Source organism: Myotis brandtii, unplaced genomic scaffold (assembly GCF_000412655.1).
Source record: "Myotis brandtii unplaced genomic scaffold, ASM41265v1 scaffold422, whole genome shotgun sequence".
Taxonomy (NCBI): Eukaryota; Metazoa; Chordata; class Mammalia; order Chiroptera; family Vespertilionidae; genus Myotis; species Myotis brandtii.
Window position 1 is genome coordinate 1,730,690 of NW_005366171.1, and position 18,449 is coordinate 1,749,138.

The window sequence follows — 18,449 nt, forward strand, 5'->3', positions numbered from 1 at the left end:
CATTTACTGAGTGTTTTGCCATGTGCCAGGTATTGAAATAAATATTTAAAATGTAGTAGCTCACTGAATCTTGGCAACAGCTTATGTGGTAGTATGATCATTATCCCCATTTTGCAGGCAAATACCTGAGACCTTTTTTTTCTTTTTTTTAACCTGAGACCTCTTAACTGGTCTCCTGAATTTTGTGCCTTGGTCACCTTCCAATTCCTTGCTTTCCACTGCCAGGGTAATCTTTTCAAACTACAACTGTGATCATCTCACCTCCCTGCTTAGATGACCTCAAAAGGCTTCCTGTTCCTCTTAAGATAAAGACCCACATTCTTGCCTGGTCTGCTCCCACCTGCTTCTCCACGCTGCACTTCAGCCTCAGGAGCCTTCTTCCAGTTCCTTCGAGGAGTCGTTCTCCCTTTTGCCAAATAGTCCACTTTTGAATATCCTGTTCCCTCTGCATGGAATGCCCCTCCTACTCTGCTGAGTAAACAGACAGCCCTTGGCTTCATTATTGTTCCTCCCAGACCTCAGCTCCATTACCATTTATTTAGGAAAAGTATTCTCTAACCTTCCAGAGGGTGAATTCTCCCTAATCATATACTATGCATCTCTCTGAACATTTCACGCTTTTTTGGTGATGGTGGTGGAGGGAAGCTGTTATTGGTTGTCTGATTGAATCATTTTTTTCTTCTTCTTACCATTGAATCCAAAGCGTTTCGGAGGCTCTCAATAAATACTGAGCATAAGCATGGCAAGAAGTTCAGGTCTTGCCCAGGAAAGCAAGTGGTAGAGCTGGGCTTTTAAGGAGGACCGACTGTCTGTTCCCCTGGAACCTGTGCTGGACCTCCCAGACCTGGAAGGGCTGGGTCTGATGTCATGAACCTGCTCTTACCCTCCGTTCCTACCTTCCACACTTGCCCTAGATTCAGAGCTCACAGATTGCTTGTGGGAAAATAAATCCAGAAGACTGCTCACCTGGCTTCAAGGATCCCCTGCCCTGCCCCCCAATACTGCAGGGACAGCCGTATCTCCTGGACGGGAAGTCGAGGAGGGGGTTGGGATGGCAGCTCACCTTCCAGCCCCCTGGCATGCTTCCAGCAGGGAACAACAGCGACTGTCCTGGCCCCTTCTGTTCTGTCGCCTGGATCCCTGCCTGGTCACTCCTCCAGGCGAGAGTCACCCAGGGAACAGTGAAAGACAGCCTCGCCTTGTCTCCGTAGGACAAGTGCCTCTGAGCTCCGCAAAGCATCAGGACAGGCCCAACAGGGAGGGCCCTGGGGCTCCAGCTGGGACAGCTACTCTCCTCTGGGAGGAAGCCAGGCAGGCACATTCCAGCTCCCCACTCCTCAGGTAGCTCCGCTCAGTCTTGCAGCCTTTTTTGCTGAGGATGGCCCAGTGGAAGAAAGGGGAAGCTTTCATTGCTAGCCCCCGTGGGAACACCAGGAAGCTGAATCTCTCTGGTTGAACTGGAATTTGTCTATATCAAGTGTTGCTGAAAAAGAAATAGGACCTTGGCTGGAGCTGGGAATCTGTGAATGCAGAGCTCTTTGCCGTCTTGGGATGTGTCCTGCAATGGGATCTGTGGCCACAACACCAGTTGGTCCCTCCGTCTGTCAGAGATCGTCCTTAGCCAGACAGACCATTGCGGCCCATCAGCATGGGTCAGTGTGGCGAGGCCAACCCGCCCCCGGCCCCGCCCATGCGCACTATGATTTTTTGCAGACTCTAGATTGGCTGCTCCGTTTGAGGAGCACCACCTCTGGGCAGCTTATATAGTTTTCCCAAATTACTTTGAGCAAGTCTCTTCCTACCTCTAAGCCTGAGTTTCCATATCTGCAAAATGGGTACAGTGAGATTGCATATGAACTTGGGCTTTGTAAACTCTAGAGGGCTGTACCAACAGAAAAGATCATTCTTAATTCTCCATATAGCCAAGCTCCCCCACCCCCATTGGCTCATCTTGGAAGAAGTATAATATTGTTGTTAAAACCACAGGTTTTGGACTCTGATACATTAGGTTTCAATCTCTGTTCTGCCACTAGCTATATGACTGGTAAGTTACCTTATCACTGTGAGTTTCGATTCCTCATCTAAAAAATGATGCCAGGAACATATCTACCTCTCAGGACTGCTGTGAGGATTGATTGAATGAAAGAATGCACATAGCACATCATGGCACATAGGAAGGGCTCTGCAGAAGGTAGGTACCACCATTACTTGGGGCACTTTGGGAAAACCTGTAGGTTGCCAAGTCTCAGAATGGGCTCTGCTCTATGCCTCCTCCAAGCCTCCCTACAGAGCTGCAGGCAATGTAAGTCAAGCCTGAGCATCTTACCACCCCCACCGCCCTAAGCTTGCCCCTTGGAGCCAAAGCCTCCTGAGGCAGGGGCTGGCCAACTCTGCTCATGCCCAGTGCCTCTAGATCAGCGGTTCTCAACCTGTGGGTCACAACCCCTTTGTGGGTCAAACGACCCTTTCACAGGGGTTGCCTAAGACCATCGGAAAACACATATATAATTACATATTGTTTTTGTGATTAATCACTATGCTTTAATTATGTTCGATTTGTAACAATGAAATTGGGGGTCACCACAACATGAGGAATTGTATTAAAGGGTCGCGGCATTAGGAAGGTTGAGAACCACTGCTCTAGATTCTGAGTTTGCATGTCAAGTGGCTTTGTTCTAAAGTTCTCTACTTCCTTCCTTGGCTATTATAAAGGATCTATCCATGAAAATTATACTAGACAAGCTGATGCTGTTTCAGTTAGGATTTTATTTGTGTTGTTTTTATTATAAGCGACAGATGCTCAGTTGAACATGTCTTAAGCCAAAATGCAAAGTGTTTGGCCTCTTAATTTAAAAGCGCAGGGGTTTCAGGCATGGCTGGATCGAAGGGCTCAAACGACATTGTCACTGTTTGTGCTCTGAGCTGATGCCACAGCAGGCAGGCTCTTCCTGTCTCTTGGCTATCAGCAGCTCCAAGCTTACAATCTGTTTTCCCAGCAACCTCCTCTGGGTCTTCAACTAGCATGGGGGGGAGGGGGAGGTTGAGAATGGGATACAGGGTGAGTGTTAGAGCTGGGAAGCTAGAAAATAAATAAGAGCAGAGGAGAAAGGGGAGATGGCCGAGAAGTTTTCATCCCCTTCTCTTCCCACTCAATGCATTTTTCCCTCTGACCTTGCCCTTGGGCACTCATGAAGATAAGGGCCACTTCCTGGGTCCCACTTTGTGCACCACCCCCATCCTTGTAGCTGCAGAGTCCCCTTCCTCCTCTGGTGTCCTCCCCACCACCCCAACTCCCTCTGGCAGGAAGATTCTTTAAACAGCTGTCTACTGCAGGTGCCAGATATGTGCCAGGATCTCTGGCTACTCGGGTGCCCACAACTTGGCACCCAGCCCTGAAAACTGTGTCGACTTTGGCAGGTTAAAGCAAAAACAAGAGATAGTTCTGTCTCCTTCCTTCAGAGTGACTCCCAACAACACCACAGCCTCTTATCACAGGGCTGATGGCAGCCCCACTGGTGTTTTCCAAAGTTGGCTGGGCCTTTTGGATCCATGCCTGTCAGCAATGGTTTTGTTTCACTTCCTGGGGTGAGGACAGGCTGTGACCTCAAATCAGACAGCAAAGAGGAGAGAAAGGAGGAAAGAAATCTCAGTATCTGAAGCAAGAGTGTCCGGTGGGAAGAGGGGAGTCTAGGCTTGGCTGTGAACCGCGCCTTTGCCCCTTGTTTGTTGTGGTCTTTTGGTCAAGTTACTGCAGCTCTCTAGGCCTCACCTGACCCATCTGGCAGGACTCTGGGTGGTTTAAATAAGATAACACCTAAAGCCCAGGGCCTGGCACAGAGTGAACCCTCAATAAATATGTCGTCTTTCTCTTTTCTTCCCTTCTCTAAGATAGGTGGAGAACCTCAAAATGACTGCCCCCCGCCCCCCTACCCCCCAGGCCAGTGGAGAGCTCTTCTATCTGAAAACAGACTCCAAAGATAGAAAGCTTCTCGAAGCTTTGCAACCCTGAGTACTGCCTCCCTGGAGTCAGAGGATGGACTTTGTGATGCCGGAACCATCAAAATTGAGTACTTCTGGAGAACGCCTGATTCTGGGCTCAGCAAGGTGTATTGCCATCAGGGACTGAGTGTTGGAAACAAGGAAAGATGAAGGACGGACTGGTCTTTCCGTGTGTGTGCTGTTCCTGATCAGAGAAAAACAGTTCAGGAGACCGGAAAAGCGTGTCACCTTCCCAGCTCAGAAGGATAGGCCTTTTCAGAAGGTCTTGTGAGAACTCAAATCCGGCATTGTGGCTTTTCATACCTGCTTTAAGCTCGAATTCTTCAGTTTCTAGAACACATCTCACTAGAAAGCTATAACTAAAGGACTTTCTGTTTCGGTGAAATGGGGGGAAACCAGCAAAGAAAGTGTGAACCTATTTTAAAAAATGTATCTTGGATTTAACTTCTCAAGCTTCAAGAAGTGGGAAATAATGATAATGATAATAGTTAGCATTTGTTGAGCCCTTTCTACATTCTAAGTGGTGTTCCAAGAGTTTTCCATGTGTGTGATCCCATTTAATCTCACAATAACCCTGTCCAGTAGGTACTGTCACTACCTATATTTACCATATGAGGAAACCGAGGCACAGAGAAGATAAGTAACTTGTGCAAGATCACGTGGCTGTTAAGTGGCAGACCTGGGATATCAGTGCATCTACTGCAGAGAACTTAATGGAAATCTCGGAGAAAATGAGCATTATGAAATCTAAACTGGAGATGAACCTTTCACTAAGATCAACAGAGAGAATGCATTCTTGTGAAAGTATATTAAGAATACTGGGAGGGGAATATTGGGTGAGTGATGCTGCTTGAGTCACCTTAGTTCCTCATTGTAAGCCCTGAGTGAAGGTTTGCCTCTTATACTTGTACCCACAACACCCCAAACTCCAGCTTTGGTACCTGTTGTGGCTGATAAAAGCTGCCTTCCTCAAGCCAAGCCACCTGGATCTGACATCGGGGTTCCGGGCTCATCTTCTTGCTTTGCCACCATTACCATCTTGCTGTATTGTCCACAGTTTGATACGACAGACAGGCCTCATACACATGCAACTTCATGGATGCTGTGTGACAGTGAGCAGTTTGTGGTCACGCACAGTAAGTTACCCACAAGGCTGCAGAGGGCTGAGCATGCAGGCTGACCAGGGTTCACCACAAGCTCACACTCTTTACTGCCACACTCCTGCTGGCCATGGCTGAATCAGTCACACACTGCTGGGCTCTGTCCTCCCTGGGGCATCAGTTCTATTTCCTGCTCAGCAACTTTTAATTAAAAGTTAATTTATTTTCAACCACAAAGTGTGTATAAGGCAAAGCCAGCACCAAGCTTAGATTTGAGGTAGGTGTGTATTTCTGGTTTGTTTTTGTTTTTTGCATTGTGTAGAGAGAAGACAGAAAACGCCAAACTGTGCCTGGATGTCATCCTTCAGTCCTAGGATAGAATATAGGATCAGAGGATGGTCCAAGCCAGTGCGATATGGCAGCTCTTAGAACTACATGTGGTGGAATATTACACAAGATTACAATTTGGGGTGAATTTCTCCCATCCTACATAATAAAAGCCTAGAGAACAAACAGCGGAACAACCAGAATGACCGGTCAACCAGTCGCTATGATGTGAACTGACCACCAGGGGGCAGACGCTCAACACAGGAGCTGCCCCCTGGTGGTCAGTGTGCTCCCACAGCAGGAGCAGCCACTCAGAGGGCAGGTCCACAGCCGCTCGGCTGACCAGGATGAGTGGAGCTCCCACAGCGGGCTGATCCCCGCAGGCCACGCCCCCCACTAGTGCACAAATCCTGTGCACCGGGCCTCTAGTGTGTGTGTGTGTGTGTGTGTGTGTGTGTGTATCCAGCCTAGCATGTGCCTAAACCATAACAATGAATGAAAGAATGAATGTGGGGTGTATGTGTGTGTGTGTGTGAGGATGCTTGTGTTTGGACATGATTCAGAACAATGCTGATGGTGTGAAATGACCTAAATAAATGACTTTCGATCTGGAAAAGATGACAGATACATGCCGAGGGTCTGTAGGAAACAACATGCAATCAATCAGTTGTCAAACCACAACCCTGGTCCCCAACACCCCATGGGTAACATTTTGTCTTGAACTATGGGCATTTAAATTCCAAGGGCACTTAAGCTCTAAGGCCCTGGGATGATGAAACACAAGTTAATTCTATTTAAAACCACTAGATGGCGCCTGTTCTAGGAATTGCAAAATGGCTGTTCACAACTTGAAGCTTTGGTCAGCCTGGCACTGAGGTGAAATGTCAAGTTCTCGTGGGTGGGTAGAGGAACTTCCTGGGGGCCAGTGGTGCCAGGCATGGTTTGAGGCGCCAGTCCCCGGGAGCGGCCTGGATTCATGACTCTAATGATGAGCTCACTCTATCTAAAATAACAGCTCCCTCCCACCACCTCCTCATCCTCTATCCTTTCAATCTCATTTTCTTTATAATAGTTATCACACTTGACTTTGCAATATATGTTTGTTTGTTTACTTTATGCCTCCCTCTACTAGAATTTAAACTCCACAAGAGCAGAGGCTTTATTTTGCTCACTACAGTATCACCAGCTCCTATAACACCTAGCACTTAGTAAGCCCTCAATAAATATGGTACATAAGTGAATGAACAAACACCTAACAAAGAGTTATTCGTTACTAAGGCATGTGGTTGCATTCTCCAATGAGATACTCTGGAAACCAAGCAATGCTGAGTTACTTCATTGTTCCCAGTACGTGGATTTAGTTTATATCCCTTTAATTCAGCCAGAAGAGTGGTTTTATTTTCTCTAGACCAATTTTGATCCTACTGTGTTCTCTGGAAAGTTACCCCTGCTCAGTAGTTATGTCTTTGTGCCTGTCGATCACAGAAGCAGCCTTGCTGGGCCATTAGGGTGGTCTCCTGCAGGCTGGTCAGGACTGCCCGAAGGGAGAAGGAAGCAGGGTACCACCAATATTCAGGACACCTCTGAACCAAGCTCACAAGCCCCTGGAGTAGATGTCACAGAAAAGAAAGCTTACCAAGGCTTCTCATTTCCTGTGGCTGGGCCTCTCCTGGCCACACCCAGGACCTGGATTTGGAGGATAGCTTGCCTAGCAGGAAGGCCACAGGTAACAAACAAGGCCCCCTTGACTTGGTGAAGGACTGCTTCACTCCATCCTCCCCTAACCCATTTTCCCTCCCAAATACAGACTCGGAGTGATGTAGACTGGGTAAGGCCTCGGGACCCATCCTGCTATGTGCCAGGAAGCAGAGATGCTGACAGCCCGAGTAAGAGACACCGCTTCTGGGTTGGGGGGCCCTGAGTTTGCCAGGGGCCTGCAGCAGGCAGCAGCCCTGGTGCATCTTCCTGCAAAGATCAGCGAGTCCGTGCTGTGTGTGGTACAGCTGCCCCTGTCCCAAGTTGCATGACAACTTAAAAATCACCTGCAAACCTAAATCAGTGAGTGCCTGCAGACAACACACTCCACAGCCGGAGAATGACTCAGAGGAAGCAATTTTCCACAGTGAAGAGAATCATCTGTTAGTGTGAAAAGGCCAACACTCTTTTATCTGCATAGGAAAGTCAAGGGAAACGTTGCTGCATCCATAAACGTGGCGCTGTAGCCAACGGCTCGAGAACAATACCCACAGCTGGAAGGCAGGACGCGTACAGATTCCACTCCCACTCAGCGTCCTCCCACAGAATTCGCTCGCTTGGAGGGAAGGTGGAACTCCGCTCAGACCTCTTCCTGTTCACTTAGTGAGCAGCTCCTCCAAGTCCTGGTCCCTGTGCCCACACCAGGAGCCCCAGAATTCAGAGCTCCCTGGCCTTCTTTTGTCTACATACCTTTCCCAGGCGACCTCAACCAGTTCCAGGTCTTTATTCTGTGACATTAAAATTCACATTCTGGCCCTGACTTCTCTGGGGCTTCACAGAACCAGTTGCTAATTTGAACTTCCATTTGTGTAGTTCTTCTTCACTACTATCACCTTAACCCGGACAACCTCATCTCCCACCTGCATGACTGCTTGGTGGGTTGCAATAGCTTGTTAACTGCTCTCTGCCTCCATGCCTGCTTTCTAAAATCTACTCTTCATACAGAGCTGTTTAAAAATACATATCAGACCCTGACCGGTTTGGCTCAGTGGATAGAGTGTCGGCCTGCGGACTGGAGGGTCCCGGGTTCGATTCTGGTCAAGGGCATGTACCTTGGTTGCGGGCACATCCCCAGTGGGGGGCATGCAGGAGGCAGCTGATCCATGTTTCTCTCTCATTGATGTTTCTGACTCTCTATCCCTCTCCCTTCCTCTCTGTGAAAAATCAATAAAATATATTTTAAAAAAAACACAAATCAGATCATGCCACACCTCTGCTTAAAACCCTCTAAAAAGCTTCACAACACACTAGAATTAAACCTGAATACCTCGTTCTGGATTCAAAAGCCAGACATGTTCTGGCCCTTGTTCACTCCCTGGCCTCCTCTCTTACCACTCACCTTCTCACCAGCCTGTGATCCACACACACGCTTGTTCCTGCCTGGCAGCCTTTGCACTTGGCTTTCCTCCACCTGGAATCCTCATCCCCCGATTTTCCCAAGGCTGGTTCCTTCTTGCCACTTAGTTTTCAGTTGAAATGCCATTTCTCCAGAGAGACCATCCACAATCCACACTCCTAAAGTAGCCACACAGTCATCTGTTGCATTAACTTATTTTAATTTCCAACATAATACTACTAGCTGATGCTTTTCATTGGTGATTTACTTGTTTGTCTCTTTCCTCTAAAATGTATGCTCCATGAAGGCAAGAACCTTGTCTGTCTTGTCACTGTGATCCCTAGGGCCTAGAAAAGTGCCTGGCCCAGAGCAGATGTTTGGTAACTATTGGATTTAGCAGGTGGCAACAGCAGCCCCATCCAGCCAGCCTTCCAACAGGACCACAGCATCAATAGGTGGTTGGCTGGTACAGAGCGGAAGCTTCAGGAGGGCCTCAGAGGTCCCTGCTTGTGCTAGGGGCTCAGCTCTGGTTCGTGGGCCTGCTCCTGGAGGCTGCTTCACAGAGGCCAGGTTTGTACAGCCTTCTTCCCATTCCTACCCTTTGTATGAAATCAGCAACACAGATGCACAGTCATGAGCACAAAGTCACTACTGTGCTTGGACAAGGATGGACGGGTGTAGCTCACCCCACCTCCACACCGATCAGGCCACTGACTTGGGTTATATTACATTTGACTTTTCATCTTATGTGGAGACTCAGAAATGTAGGCAAAGTTCTGGGATTACAAATTCCAGGTGCTTGTTTTAATGTTGTTTTTTTTTATAAAAAGTTTACATTTTTTAAGAGAAGTTTGGAAATGGGTTTTTAGGGCCCAACCCAATAAAGAAGAAACGTTTGATGAGGATTTTTCAAAAGATCAATGTTATTAATAGATTGAAAAACAAAACAAAACACTGAGGTGAAAAGTGAGTTCAACAATAATGAAATAGTCTTCATTTTCTTCAAAAATATTTGTTAACTGCTCTCTGCCTCCATACCTGTGTTCTAAAATCTATTCTTCACAGAGCTGTCTTAAAAATACAAATAAAAAAATATTTGTTAACCATTTCTTAGTACTTTGGTATAGAGAACTGTATGTACAGTTAGTTTTTTACAAAGGAACAAAACATTATGGTTGTGTGTAGTCAGCCCATTCATTAGGGAAATGGCAGCTTGTTTAATAGAAACCATTTTTATTTACTGTCATGAGATTTTTGCCTATGGATTTAAACTTTTAAAAATTCAAGAATGTTGAAAATTCAAGTTCCTGTGGGAGAAAATGATGGTGGGGCCCTGCTGTGCTGACTAAAGGTGAGATGATTCTGAGATACAGAAACCGGGATCTGTGTAGCTGCTTCTGGCAGTAGGTTGACCATTCAGAGGTGAGACCACCTTCAGTGGTGCTGCTCCTGTGCTCGGAGCTGAGTCCGTCTCTGAGCTTGGGGAGTGGGGAAGGAAGGCGAGCCTAACAGGTTGGTCCGCACTGTGTCCCACCTGAACCTCGGACACCCATAGTGGGAAGCCCACAGTGGAAATAGGACGCTTGGCAGTCCTGACTCAGGGTGTGTGAAATTTCCTTTTCATGAAGGTAGATGATTCTGACCTGAATGCTCCAGGCCCGTGTGTAAAGGCACAGCTGGTGCTGGACCCTGCGCTGTGGACTTGCTACAGGTGGGAGTTGGTCACAAGGAAGGCGTCAATGGGCCTATATTATTATGTCTGAGGAAGTGCTTAGTTTTTAGCTCTGTATTTCTAATTCTTTCTGCTTTAAGTATTTTTTAAATGATCAATGCTTAGAATTCGAGCTCCTGAGATCAAACTTAGGCCACACAGGATGGAGGAGAAGGCTGTGGAGACACGGAGTCCTGCCAGGTCTCAGGTGTGGGGATGGTGCTGAAAGGGCTCTTCCTCCCTCCCTTCCTCCTTTCTTTCTCTGCCTTTTCAGAGCCTAAACCCAGGGTGCAGAGGGCTTCCCTTAGGGAGGGCTGGGCTGGAGGAAGCTGATGTTTCAGACAAGGCAGCCCCTTCTGTGGCCTCCTTTCCCTCACAGTGCGATTGAGGAGGAGTGAGAACAGGAAAGTCAGGTGAGTCTCACCTGAGCTGACTGAGGTCCAGCTCAGCCAGCCCTTGACGTATCCAAGACATCTGCCACAGCTGTGGAGCAAGAGGCGGGTGAGACCTAAAGCCATTTCCAGTCCACATCCACAATGCTGGGAAAGAAAACGAAGTTCAATTTACCAAAACATCTGTATTATCTATAAAAATTGAACTCTAACAGTCACTGCTACTATAGGCAGCGACATCCAACTAGGCTGGCTGCAGAAGCAGACGGCTCAGCCCACCAGCCCACAGGCGGAACATGGTGCTGGGTGCCATGTGGGCAGACTCATTTGTAAGGCCTCAAAAACCTGGACACTTTGGAACGTAGCAATCGGATGAAGGATTTTGGAAACATCTCCCGGGACTCCTGGGCTGTGTACTTGAAATAGTTCTGGGGGTGGGCCAGGACATCAAACAGCGCCTTGATCAGTTTCTTATCCTAAAAAGAACAGGACTTTTGTTACTGGGCCAAACTATTTAAACATGCTGACATTTCGCCAATGGAACTATAATGACCCAGTGTTAGGCGGAGTAGCTGAAAAACACTTTGTGAAAATGGTTTCCTCCGATTTTTATCGTTTCACCCGGTTTTTAGTTTTCCTAATTATCTACAAAAAGCATGAATTGCTTTTATAAAGGAAAATGTAATATTTAAAAAAACTTGTTTTCCTTTTCTAAACTGGATGAGATATAAAATTGGAATTTGGGGAATTTTTATTGGGTTAGTGATATGGCAAGTGTTTATTGATAATTACTTATAAATATCTAAGATTTGGTGAATTTCACCCTTGAAGGATCAAGAGCCAAGGATCTTCAACTATTTGGAGAATCAACATGAAAGCACAATTTGCTGCTGGCTTGGCTTTATGATAAGCAAGGTTCCTACTGCTCCTCCACCACACATGTCCAAATCAAAAAATACAACTATACTCAACAACACTAACGAACACTTCCTGAATTTGTTTTTAAAAAAAATGAAGTCCAGTGAAAATATAAAAATAAGCTCAGCCCAGAGCAGGCTCCGGGTCTGAAAGGCAGCCACGTGGAGCAAGAAGAAAGCTCCCTCCGCAGGTGCCTGGGGCCCTGGGGTGGCTGCCGAGTCCACCTTACATACAGACTCACCTTAAGTATTTCCTGATGATTCTCAGATGCGTAGAGCCTGCCATCTCGAACTATGTCTTCAATGAGTTCCTGGTAATCCTCTGTTGGAATAAAGGACATGTGTTGCATTGTATGGTATCGTTATTTCCAAACTCACTCTGTCGTTCATTTTTCTATAAGGTTCTGAGAAATGCCCCTTCTGCAGCTGCAATAGGAACAATGACCACTCAGATACTGAGAAAGCAATCAGAAGAGAGTGTCCTCAGACTCCTCCACCACCTCCTCTCATCTACCGGCATCTGCACCCTCTTTCCTATTCCCTCTCCCCTCAGATAAACCCTCTGTGCATCCGTCAAGCCCATCCTCCACTGCGCTCACTTTTCATCTTCTCTCACCGAATCAAGGGCATTGTTCCATAATTCTTCCCTTTCTTCCCTAGATGATAACATTTCCTCTCTCTACTTGTCTTTTCCATCAGCCTGCAAACATGCTGTTAGGTCCCTGATAAAAAAAAAAAAAAGTCCCTCTCTTGACCTCATTTCTTCCTCCAGCATCCATCCTGCATCTCTGTTCCTCTATAGCAAAACTCCTTGAAAGAATTGCCAGAAGAATCTTTTTTATTCTTCTCCTTTCTTTCCCTCCCAAACCCAATCCACTCAACTTTGCCCCCACCACTCCCTGAAAACCACTTGTTGAAATCACCAGTGACTTTTATGTTGCTAAATCCCTAAGGTCAACTCTCAGTCCTCATCTTCTTTGATGCATCAGATGCATCAGTAGCATTTGACCTGGCCAGTCACCCCTCCTCCTGATCCGCTTCTTCACTCAGCTTCCAGGACACCACGCTCATTGGTTTACCTCTTACCCGACTGGTGTCTGTCTGAGGCTTTCCTTCCTCCTCTTCCTGACCTTTCAATGTAGGGAGTCCGAGGACTCAGTGCTTGGATGTCATCTCTTCTCTGTCTATACTCACTCCCTGGTGAGCTCACCCAGGCTCATGGCTCTTCTCTCCCTCTCTACTTTTCTCCCTTCTCCTTTCCTCATTTTCTCTCTCTGACCTTGAATTATGTAGAACAATCAGGCTTCTTTGCTATCTAGCACAACTCTTCTCTCCTTTTTTTTTTTTTTTTTTGCTTGGGGTTGGGATGGGGAGAATTTGGCTGGTTGGAGAGGGAAGGATGCTATGTTCTTTTTCTCGTTGATAATTTTGGGTCCTGACATACACATTAAATGCAGAGCACACAACATGAACCTTCTCCAAATGTAACCCTCCTTCAAACTCCAGTCTGTTCCCTACAGTCACAATTCAAATCAAGCATATGCAAAACACAATCCTTTTCAAATTCCAGGCCAAAGAAATTGCCTCTTTATATGCATATCATGTGCAACAAAACCAAACATCATTGGAACCATGTGGGAGGAGTTCTTGAAGAAGTTTCTCCTAGTAAAGTGATGGTAAATGGAAATTAATAGTATAATTATCATAGTTATTAATTTAACACATGTACAGTATCACTTGTACTCTATCTTCTTGGTCTTTTATTTCAGTAAATATCAAATATGAGTAAGGGCTATGGACGAAAAAGAGGCCACATACTAAATCTGACCAACTCAGGGGCCTTACAAACTCAGAGACTTAAAGTAACCACATAGAATGGTCTGAACATGAAAATTCCTCACTAAAAGCGAGTCATGGCGGGTAGTCACATCCTAGGCCTGTAGCTTCCTTGACAAAGGTCAATTTTTACCTTAAGCAAGCCTGTCTATTGTCTTTTTGCATCTAAGAAAGCAATGGATGAGTAATCCCCCTTTCCCAGACCCTACAGGGTGCACCAGACCAAGAGACCACAACCCCTCATTGCTATCTTGCTCCCCTCATACCATCTTTATGTGCTGTGAATGTTATTAACTGTACCCACCAATGTAAAAGAAGTATTTGTCTGAGTCATGGAGGGTAGTCACATTCTAGGCCTGTAGCTTCCTTGACAAAGGTCAATTGTTACCTGAAGCAAGCCTGTCTATTGTCTTTTTGCATCTACGAAAGCAATGGATGAGTAATCCCCTTTTCCCAGACCCCTCAGGGTGCACCAGACCACGAGACCACAACCCCTCACTGCTATCTTGTTCCCCTCATACCATCTTTATGTGCTGTGAATGCTATTAACTGTACCCACCAATGTAAAAGAAGTATTTGTCTCTCTGTTTTACTCTTTATCCAATCTCAGATATTTCCCCGGCTTTGCTTTCTCTCACCCCTAAATTTACCACCAATGGATTTCATGTAACCCCCCTTTACATCTCATCCTTTACTTGGAATGTATAAAGTAAGCTGCAAAACTGCCATTCCCCGGAGCATTTTTTTAATCCATTGATATTTTGCTTCCTGGCAATCGTCATCAGTTTGGCACAAATGAACTCATCAACATTCTCTATAGGTCTGGACTTTTCTTATGTCGAAGGGCGCATGTTGTCTCCTCAGTTGCTCTAACTGTCCTGAGAAAAGCAGTCAGGTGTAGGTAAAAACTCGGGCCCTGGAGTCCCAAAGACCTCTGCAACTTTGTGCTGCTATGACCTTGTGATGGCTACTCAAATCTCCCAGTCCTAGTGCCCTCAATTGTAAAATCAGCACAGAATCGTGTCTACTCCATGGGCGATTGTGAGGAATGTGCTGTGCCAAGGGCATTTGGCGCGTGCCTGGCGCCCAGTGATGCTCAATCCATGTCAGTGATGATGACCGTCTCCTCTGTCCTCCCAAGGTCAGTGGGAGAGTCTGTAGGGAGTAGCCTCACCAGCCCATCTGTTCTTCTATGTTAAGAAACCAGATATCAAACTTGCTGTAATATATGATTTTTAAAAAGCGATTAAGTAGGCTCTGAGTGAAGACCTAACAGGCTTCTCTACATGGCCAAAGCAGCTGTTTTCAACTGTTTTCTGCTCTGGCATTGCAAGACACATGCTCGTGGGCCTAATCAAGGTTGTGTGTCATTTCACCTGGTTCTTTATCTAAATTTTTAAAAATCAAGGTAGTGTCCTGACCAGTGTACTCAGTGGTTAGAGCATCAGCCCCAAAAGCACTGAAGTATCACGTGTTCCGAGTCCCAGTCAAGGGCACATACCTGAGTTGCAGGTTTGATACCCAACTCTGGTCAAGTGTATTCAGGAGGCAACCAATTGATGTGTCTCTCTCATATCAGTGTTTCTCTTTCTCTCTCTCTCTCTCTCTCTCTCCTCTCTCAAAAGTATCTTCAAAAAAAAAAAAAGTATCTTCAGGTGAGAGTTAAAAAAAGAACCCAAAAAATCAAGATGGGCCCTAACTGGTTTGGCTCAGTGGATAGAGTGTTGGCCTGCGGACTCAAGGGTCCCAGGTTCGATTCCGGTCAAGGGCATGTACCTTGGTTGCGGACACATACCCAATGGGTGTGAAGTAGGCAGCTGATCGATGTTTCTCTCTCATCGATGTTTCTACCTCTCTATCCCTCTCCCTTCCTCTCTGTAAAAAAATCAATAAAATATATTAAAAAAAAATCAAGATGGTTTCTTCTGTCCCAAAGGCAGAGTTGAAAACGGCCAGACTAAAGTATATGAGCCTTGGTGACACTTATTCTGGCGTCTCTGTGTCCTTTTTGGCTCCTTCCTGACTCCATAGAGGGGAGGTGGTCAGCTGGATGTTTTCAGGTAGATGAGGCACTTGTTTCTCTCAGCAGAGCCACTTGGGAGGCACCTGTGACCACCTAGGAGTCTGAGACTAAGAGCCCTTATCTTGGGTTTGACATGGCTTCAGGCATAGAGAAGACAATCCTACCTTTTGGAACATGTTAGAAAAAAACTATGTGAAGTGTTTTTAGGAAATCCATATAATATTGTCTTTCCAAAAGGCCTACTTTTGGCACCTGTCTAACCACCTTCAATGGCCCCCTATAAGATTACATCCACCCTTCTGAGTTTGGCAAAGTCCCTCACACCTAACCCCACCCCCTTCTAATCTCATCTCTCACAGCTAAGCCCCAGGCACCTTACCAACTGGCCAAATCATCGGTTCCCCACATGCAAGTACTCCATCCTCTGGCCTATGTCATTCCCTCTTCTTGAATGTTCTCCCTCCCATTTATTTTTAAAGAAACTTATATGTTCTTTCAAGACCCAAATCTCTTGAAATTTTGCTCTATTCTTTTCAAAACCCATGCAAAATTAACTGCTGCCCCTTTTTCTATCCTGACACAGAGTTTCCTACATGCCTCATTAGCATCTATTACATATATACTAACCATGTTGTCTCCAGCACTTAGTCCAATACCTGGCACAGTGCATGCTCATTAAATATTGGTTGGATGGATGAATGAATAAGTTCACAAATGAACAGATGACTCTTCCCCCACTAGATTACGAGGTTCTCCAGGACACAGTCCATCCTGCATTCCTAGTAAATGTTTGTCAACCAAGTCTCAGAGCTGACTGGGGCCCTAGGGCACACATAGGCCACCCCTTTATTTAACAGGAAGAAAATGAAACCAGGAAAGCCATCTGATTTGCCCAAAATCACACAGTCAGTGGCAGAGACAGGGCCAGAAGTTGCACTTCCTGCTTCCCTCTCAGTACTTTTATTTTATTAAATAAAATCCACAATCATAACACACTAATATTTATTGAGCATTTACTATGTGGTGGGCACTGCACCAAATTCATTATAGATTATACTATTGGGCTCTTACCTTAAGTTTAATGATTACCACCCCCTCCAACATTTAGAAAATGATGCTTAGCCCAGAAGGTATGGCTCAGTGGTTGAGCATCAACCTATGAACCAGGAAGTCAAGGTCAATTCCTGGTCAGGGCACATGCTTGGGTTGCAGGCAAGAGGCAGCCAATCAATGATTCTCTCTCATCATTGATGTTTCTCTCTCTCTCTCTCACTCTCTCTCTTCCTCTCTGAAATCAATTATATATATATTTGAAAGTACTATAATCCCTGTTTAGTGTGGTAAAGGCAGAGATCCAGAATGGCTTGTCTAGAGCCATCCAATGAATTAGAAAATCTCTACTAGAACGTGTATCTTATTACTCCAAATTGTATGTTTAGATTGAAGCTGGGGAAATCATTAATGTCTTACGAATGAAATATGTTGTGTATGGGAAAACTAATTTCCTCAAAAACTGCTTAATTTCAAAGACAGTGATTATGATTATCTTATAAATAAATATTTTAAAATTTTGATTCAGTGAAAAGTATAAGACTGAGCACAGGCAATAACCTTGTCCAAGCAATTTGGTCTCAGTGCTGAGTGAACTGGAGGAATAAACCAAACATTAGGTGTCTTTATACTTTTCTAGCCTAAGCAGAATGGCCTATCTTTGTAATCTTTAAAAAATAGTGCTGGTCTATGAGTCTCTGCCTGTAAGAGAACGGAAATCTTATGAATTAGGTTTTCTCGATCCCGAACTGCAGAAGGAAATACATGCTCATTTTTATTTCTTTTCTAAAACGTCTTTGTGTCCCCGAATGGCTGTTTAAAATTTGGCACTTGTGAGTCAGCAATGTCCTTTCTCTTTATCCTGCCTGGGCTTCTAAGCATGTGTGCGTGTCTGCGAGCCACCAGCTGGCCCAGGAGTTGGTTCTGTTCAAAGCAGGCGACCTGAGTTTCACAGCACTTACCATCGTACGTCACATACGGGACCTGGAACCCTCTGGCACTGTTTCCCTCGTTGGACTTGAACTGAATCCACAGCTTCTTTGACCTGGAGGTGAAGGCGATGGGTCGCTCATAGGTCTGGCAAGTCTCATAAGTCGTCACAGAATTGGACGAAGCTGCAAAGGGAAGTTGGAGGGGGTGGAATTCAATTTCATCACTGAGCAGGCAGACAATGGACACTCCTCTTTTCAAAGGTTCACACCATAAAACAAGTTGTGCTCCAGAGCTCTTCAGGCCCAGCTGAGCCATCCTAAGGGCCAAAGACCTGGAAATCGAGTGCACACATCTGGTGGTGTGGGCCCCCAGGGGAGGCAGCTGGAAGGCCATGGCCAGGCACCAGCAGCAGCCCAGGCCGCAGCACTCCGTGCAGGACTGAGGAGGGGCCCTTGATCCCTGCCCTGATCTGGTGATTATCACCACCATTTACTGGGGCTTCCCAGGACCAGGCAGTGTGCTACGCCCTTTATAACTTTATCCCACGAAACCTCTGAAAATCTTGGGAAGTTCATACATTGTAACCTGACCAGGGTCCCACAACCAGAATGTGGAAAAGTCAGGAATCAAACCAGCACCTGACTTCAGCCACTGTAACCACCACTAAGAATAGCAAATACTTACACAGTGGCTCCATATGTCAGTGTTTTTCTAACTGCTTTATGAATATGAACTGATTTATTCCCTCATAATAACCCTATGAGGTAGCAACTATTATCCTCATTTTAACAAATGAGGAAACCGAGACATAGAAAATCCAGAACGTATATCCAAGACCAGAGACCTCCTAGAGGTGGAGCTGGGATCCAGATCCAGGCCGCCTGGCTGCAGAGCCCACTCAGTACACTGCCTCTGAGCTGTGTTAATGGCAGTGTCCCTGTGGACACTGGGTCATGCGTCAGGATGGGGGCGGGTCCCTCCTGGCTGGACTGCCCTTTGCCTCCGTCAGTCCCCACGTGATGAGTTGCTTCACTGACTCTCTGTGTCCTTGCGGAAGAGGGTCCCAGAGA

General features: G+C 46.1%; 1 protein-coding gene across 1 annotated transcript in view; it reads right to left on the bottom strand.

Moving 5' to 3' along the window:
• Positions 1–9,315: 9,315 nt before the first annotated feature.
• SCUBE2 (signal peptide, CUB domain, EGF-like 2) overlaps positions 9,316–18,449 on the bottom strand; it is a 73,987-nt gene continuing 64,853 nt past the window's right edge. The window contains exons 21-23 of the mRNA XM_014545898.1: positions 17,409–17,561; positions 11,780–11,859; positions 9,316–11,096 (exon numbers count right to left, since the gene is read on the bottom strand). Of these exons, the coding sequence (XP_014401384.1) occupies positions 10,944–11,096; positions 11,780–11,859; positions 17,409–17,561 (386 nt within the window). The 3' untranslated portion in view covers positions 9,316–10,943. The remainder of the gene's footprint in view (positions 11,097–11,779; positions 11,860–17,408; positions 17,562–18,449) is intronic.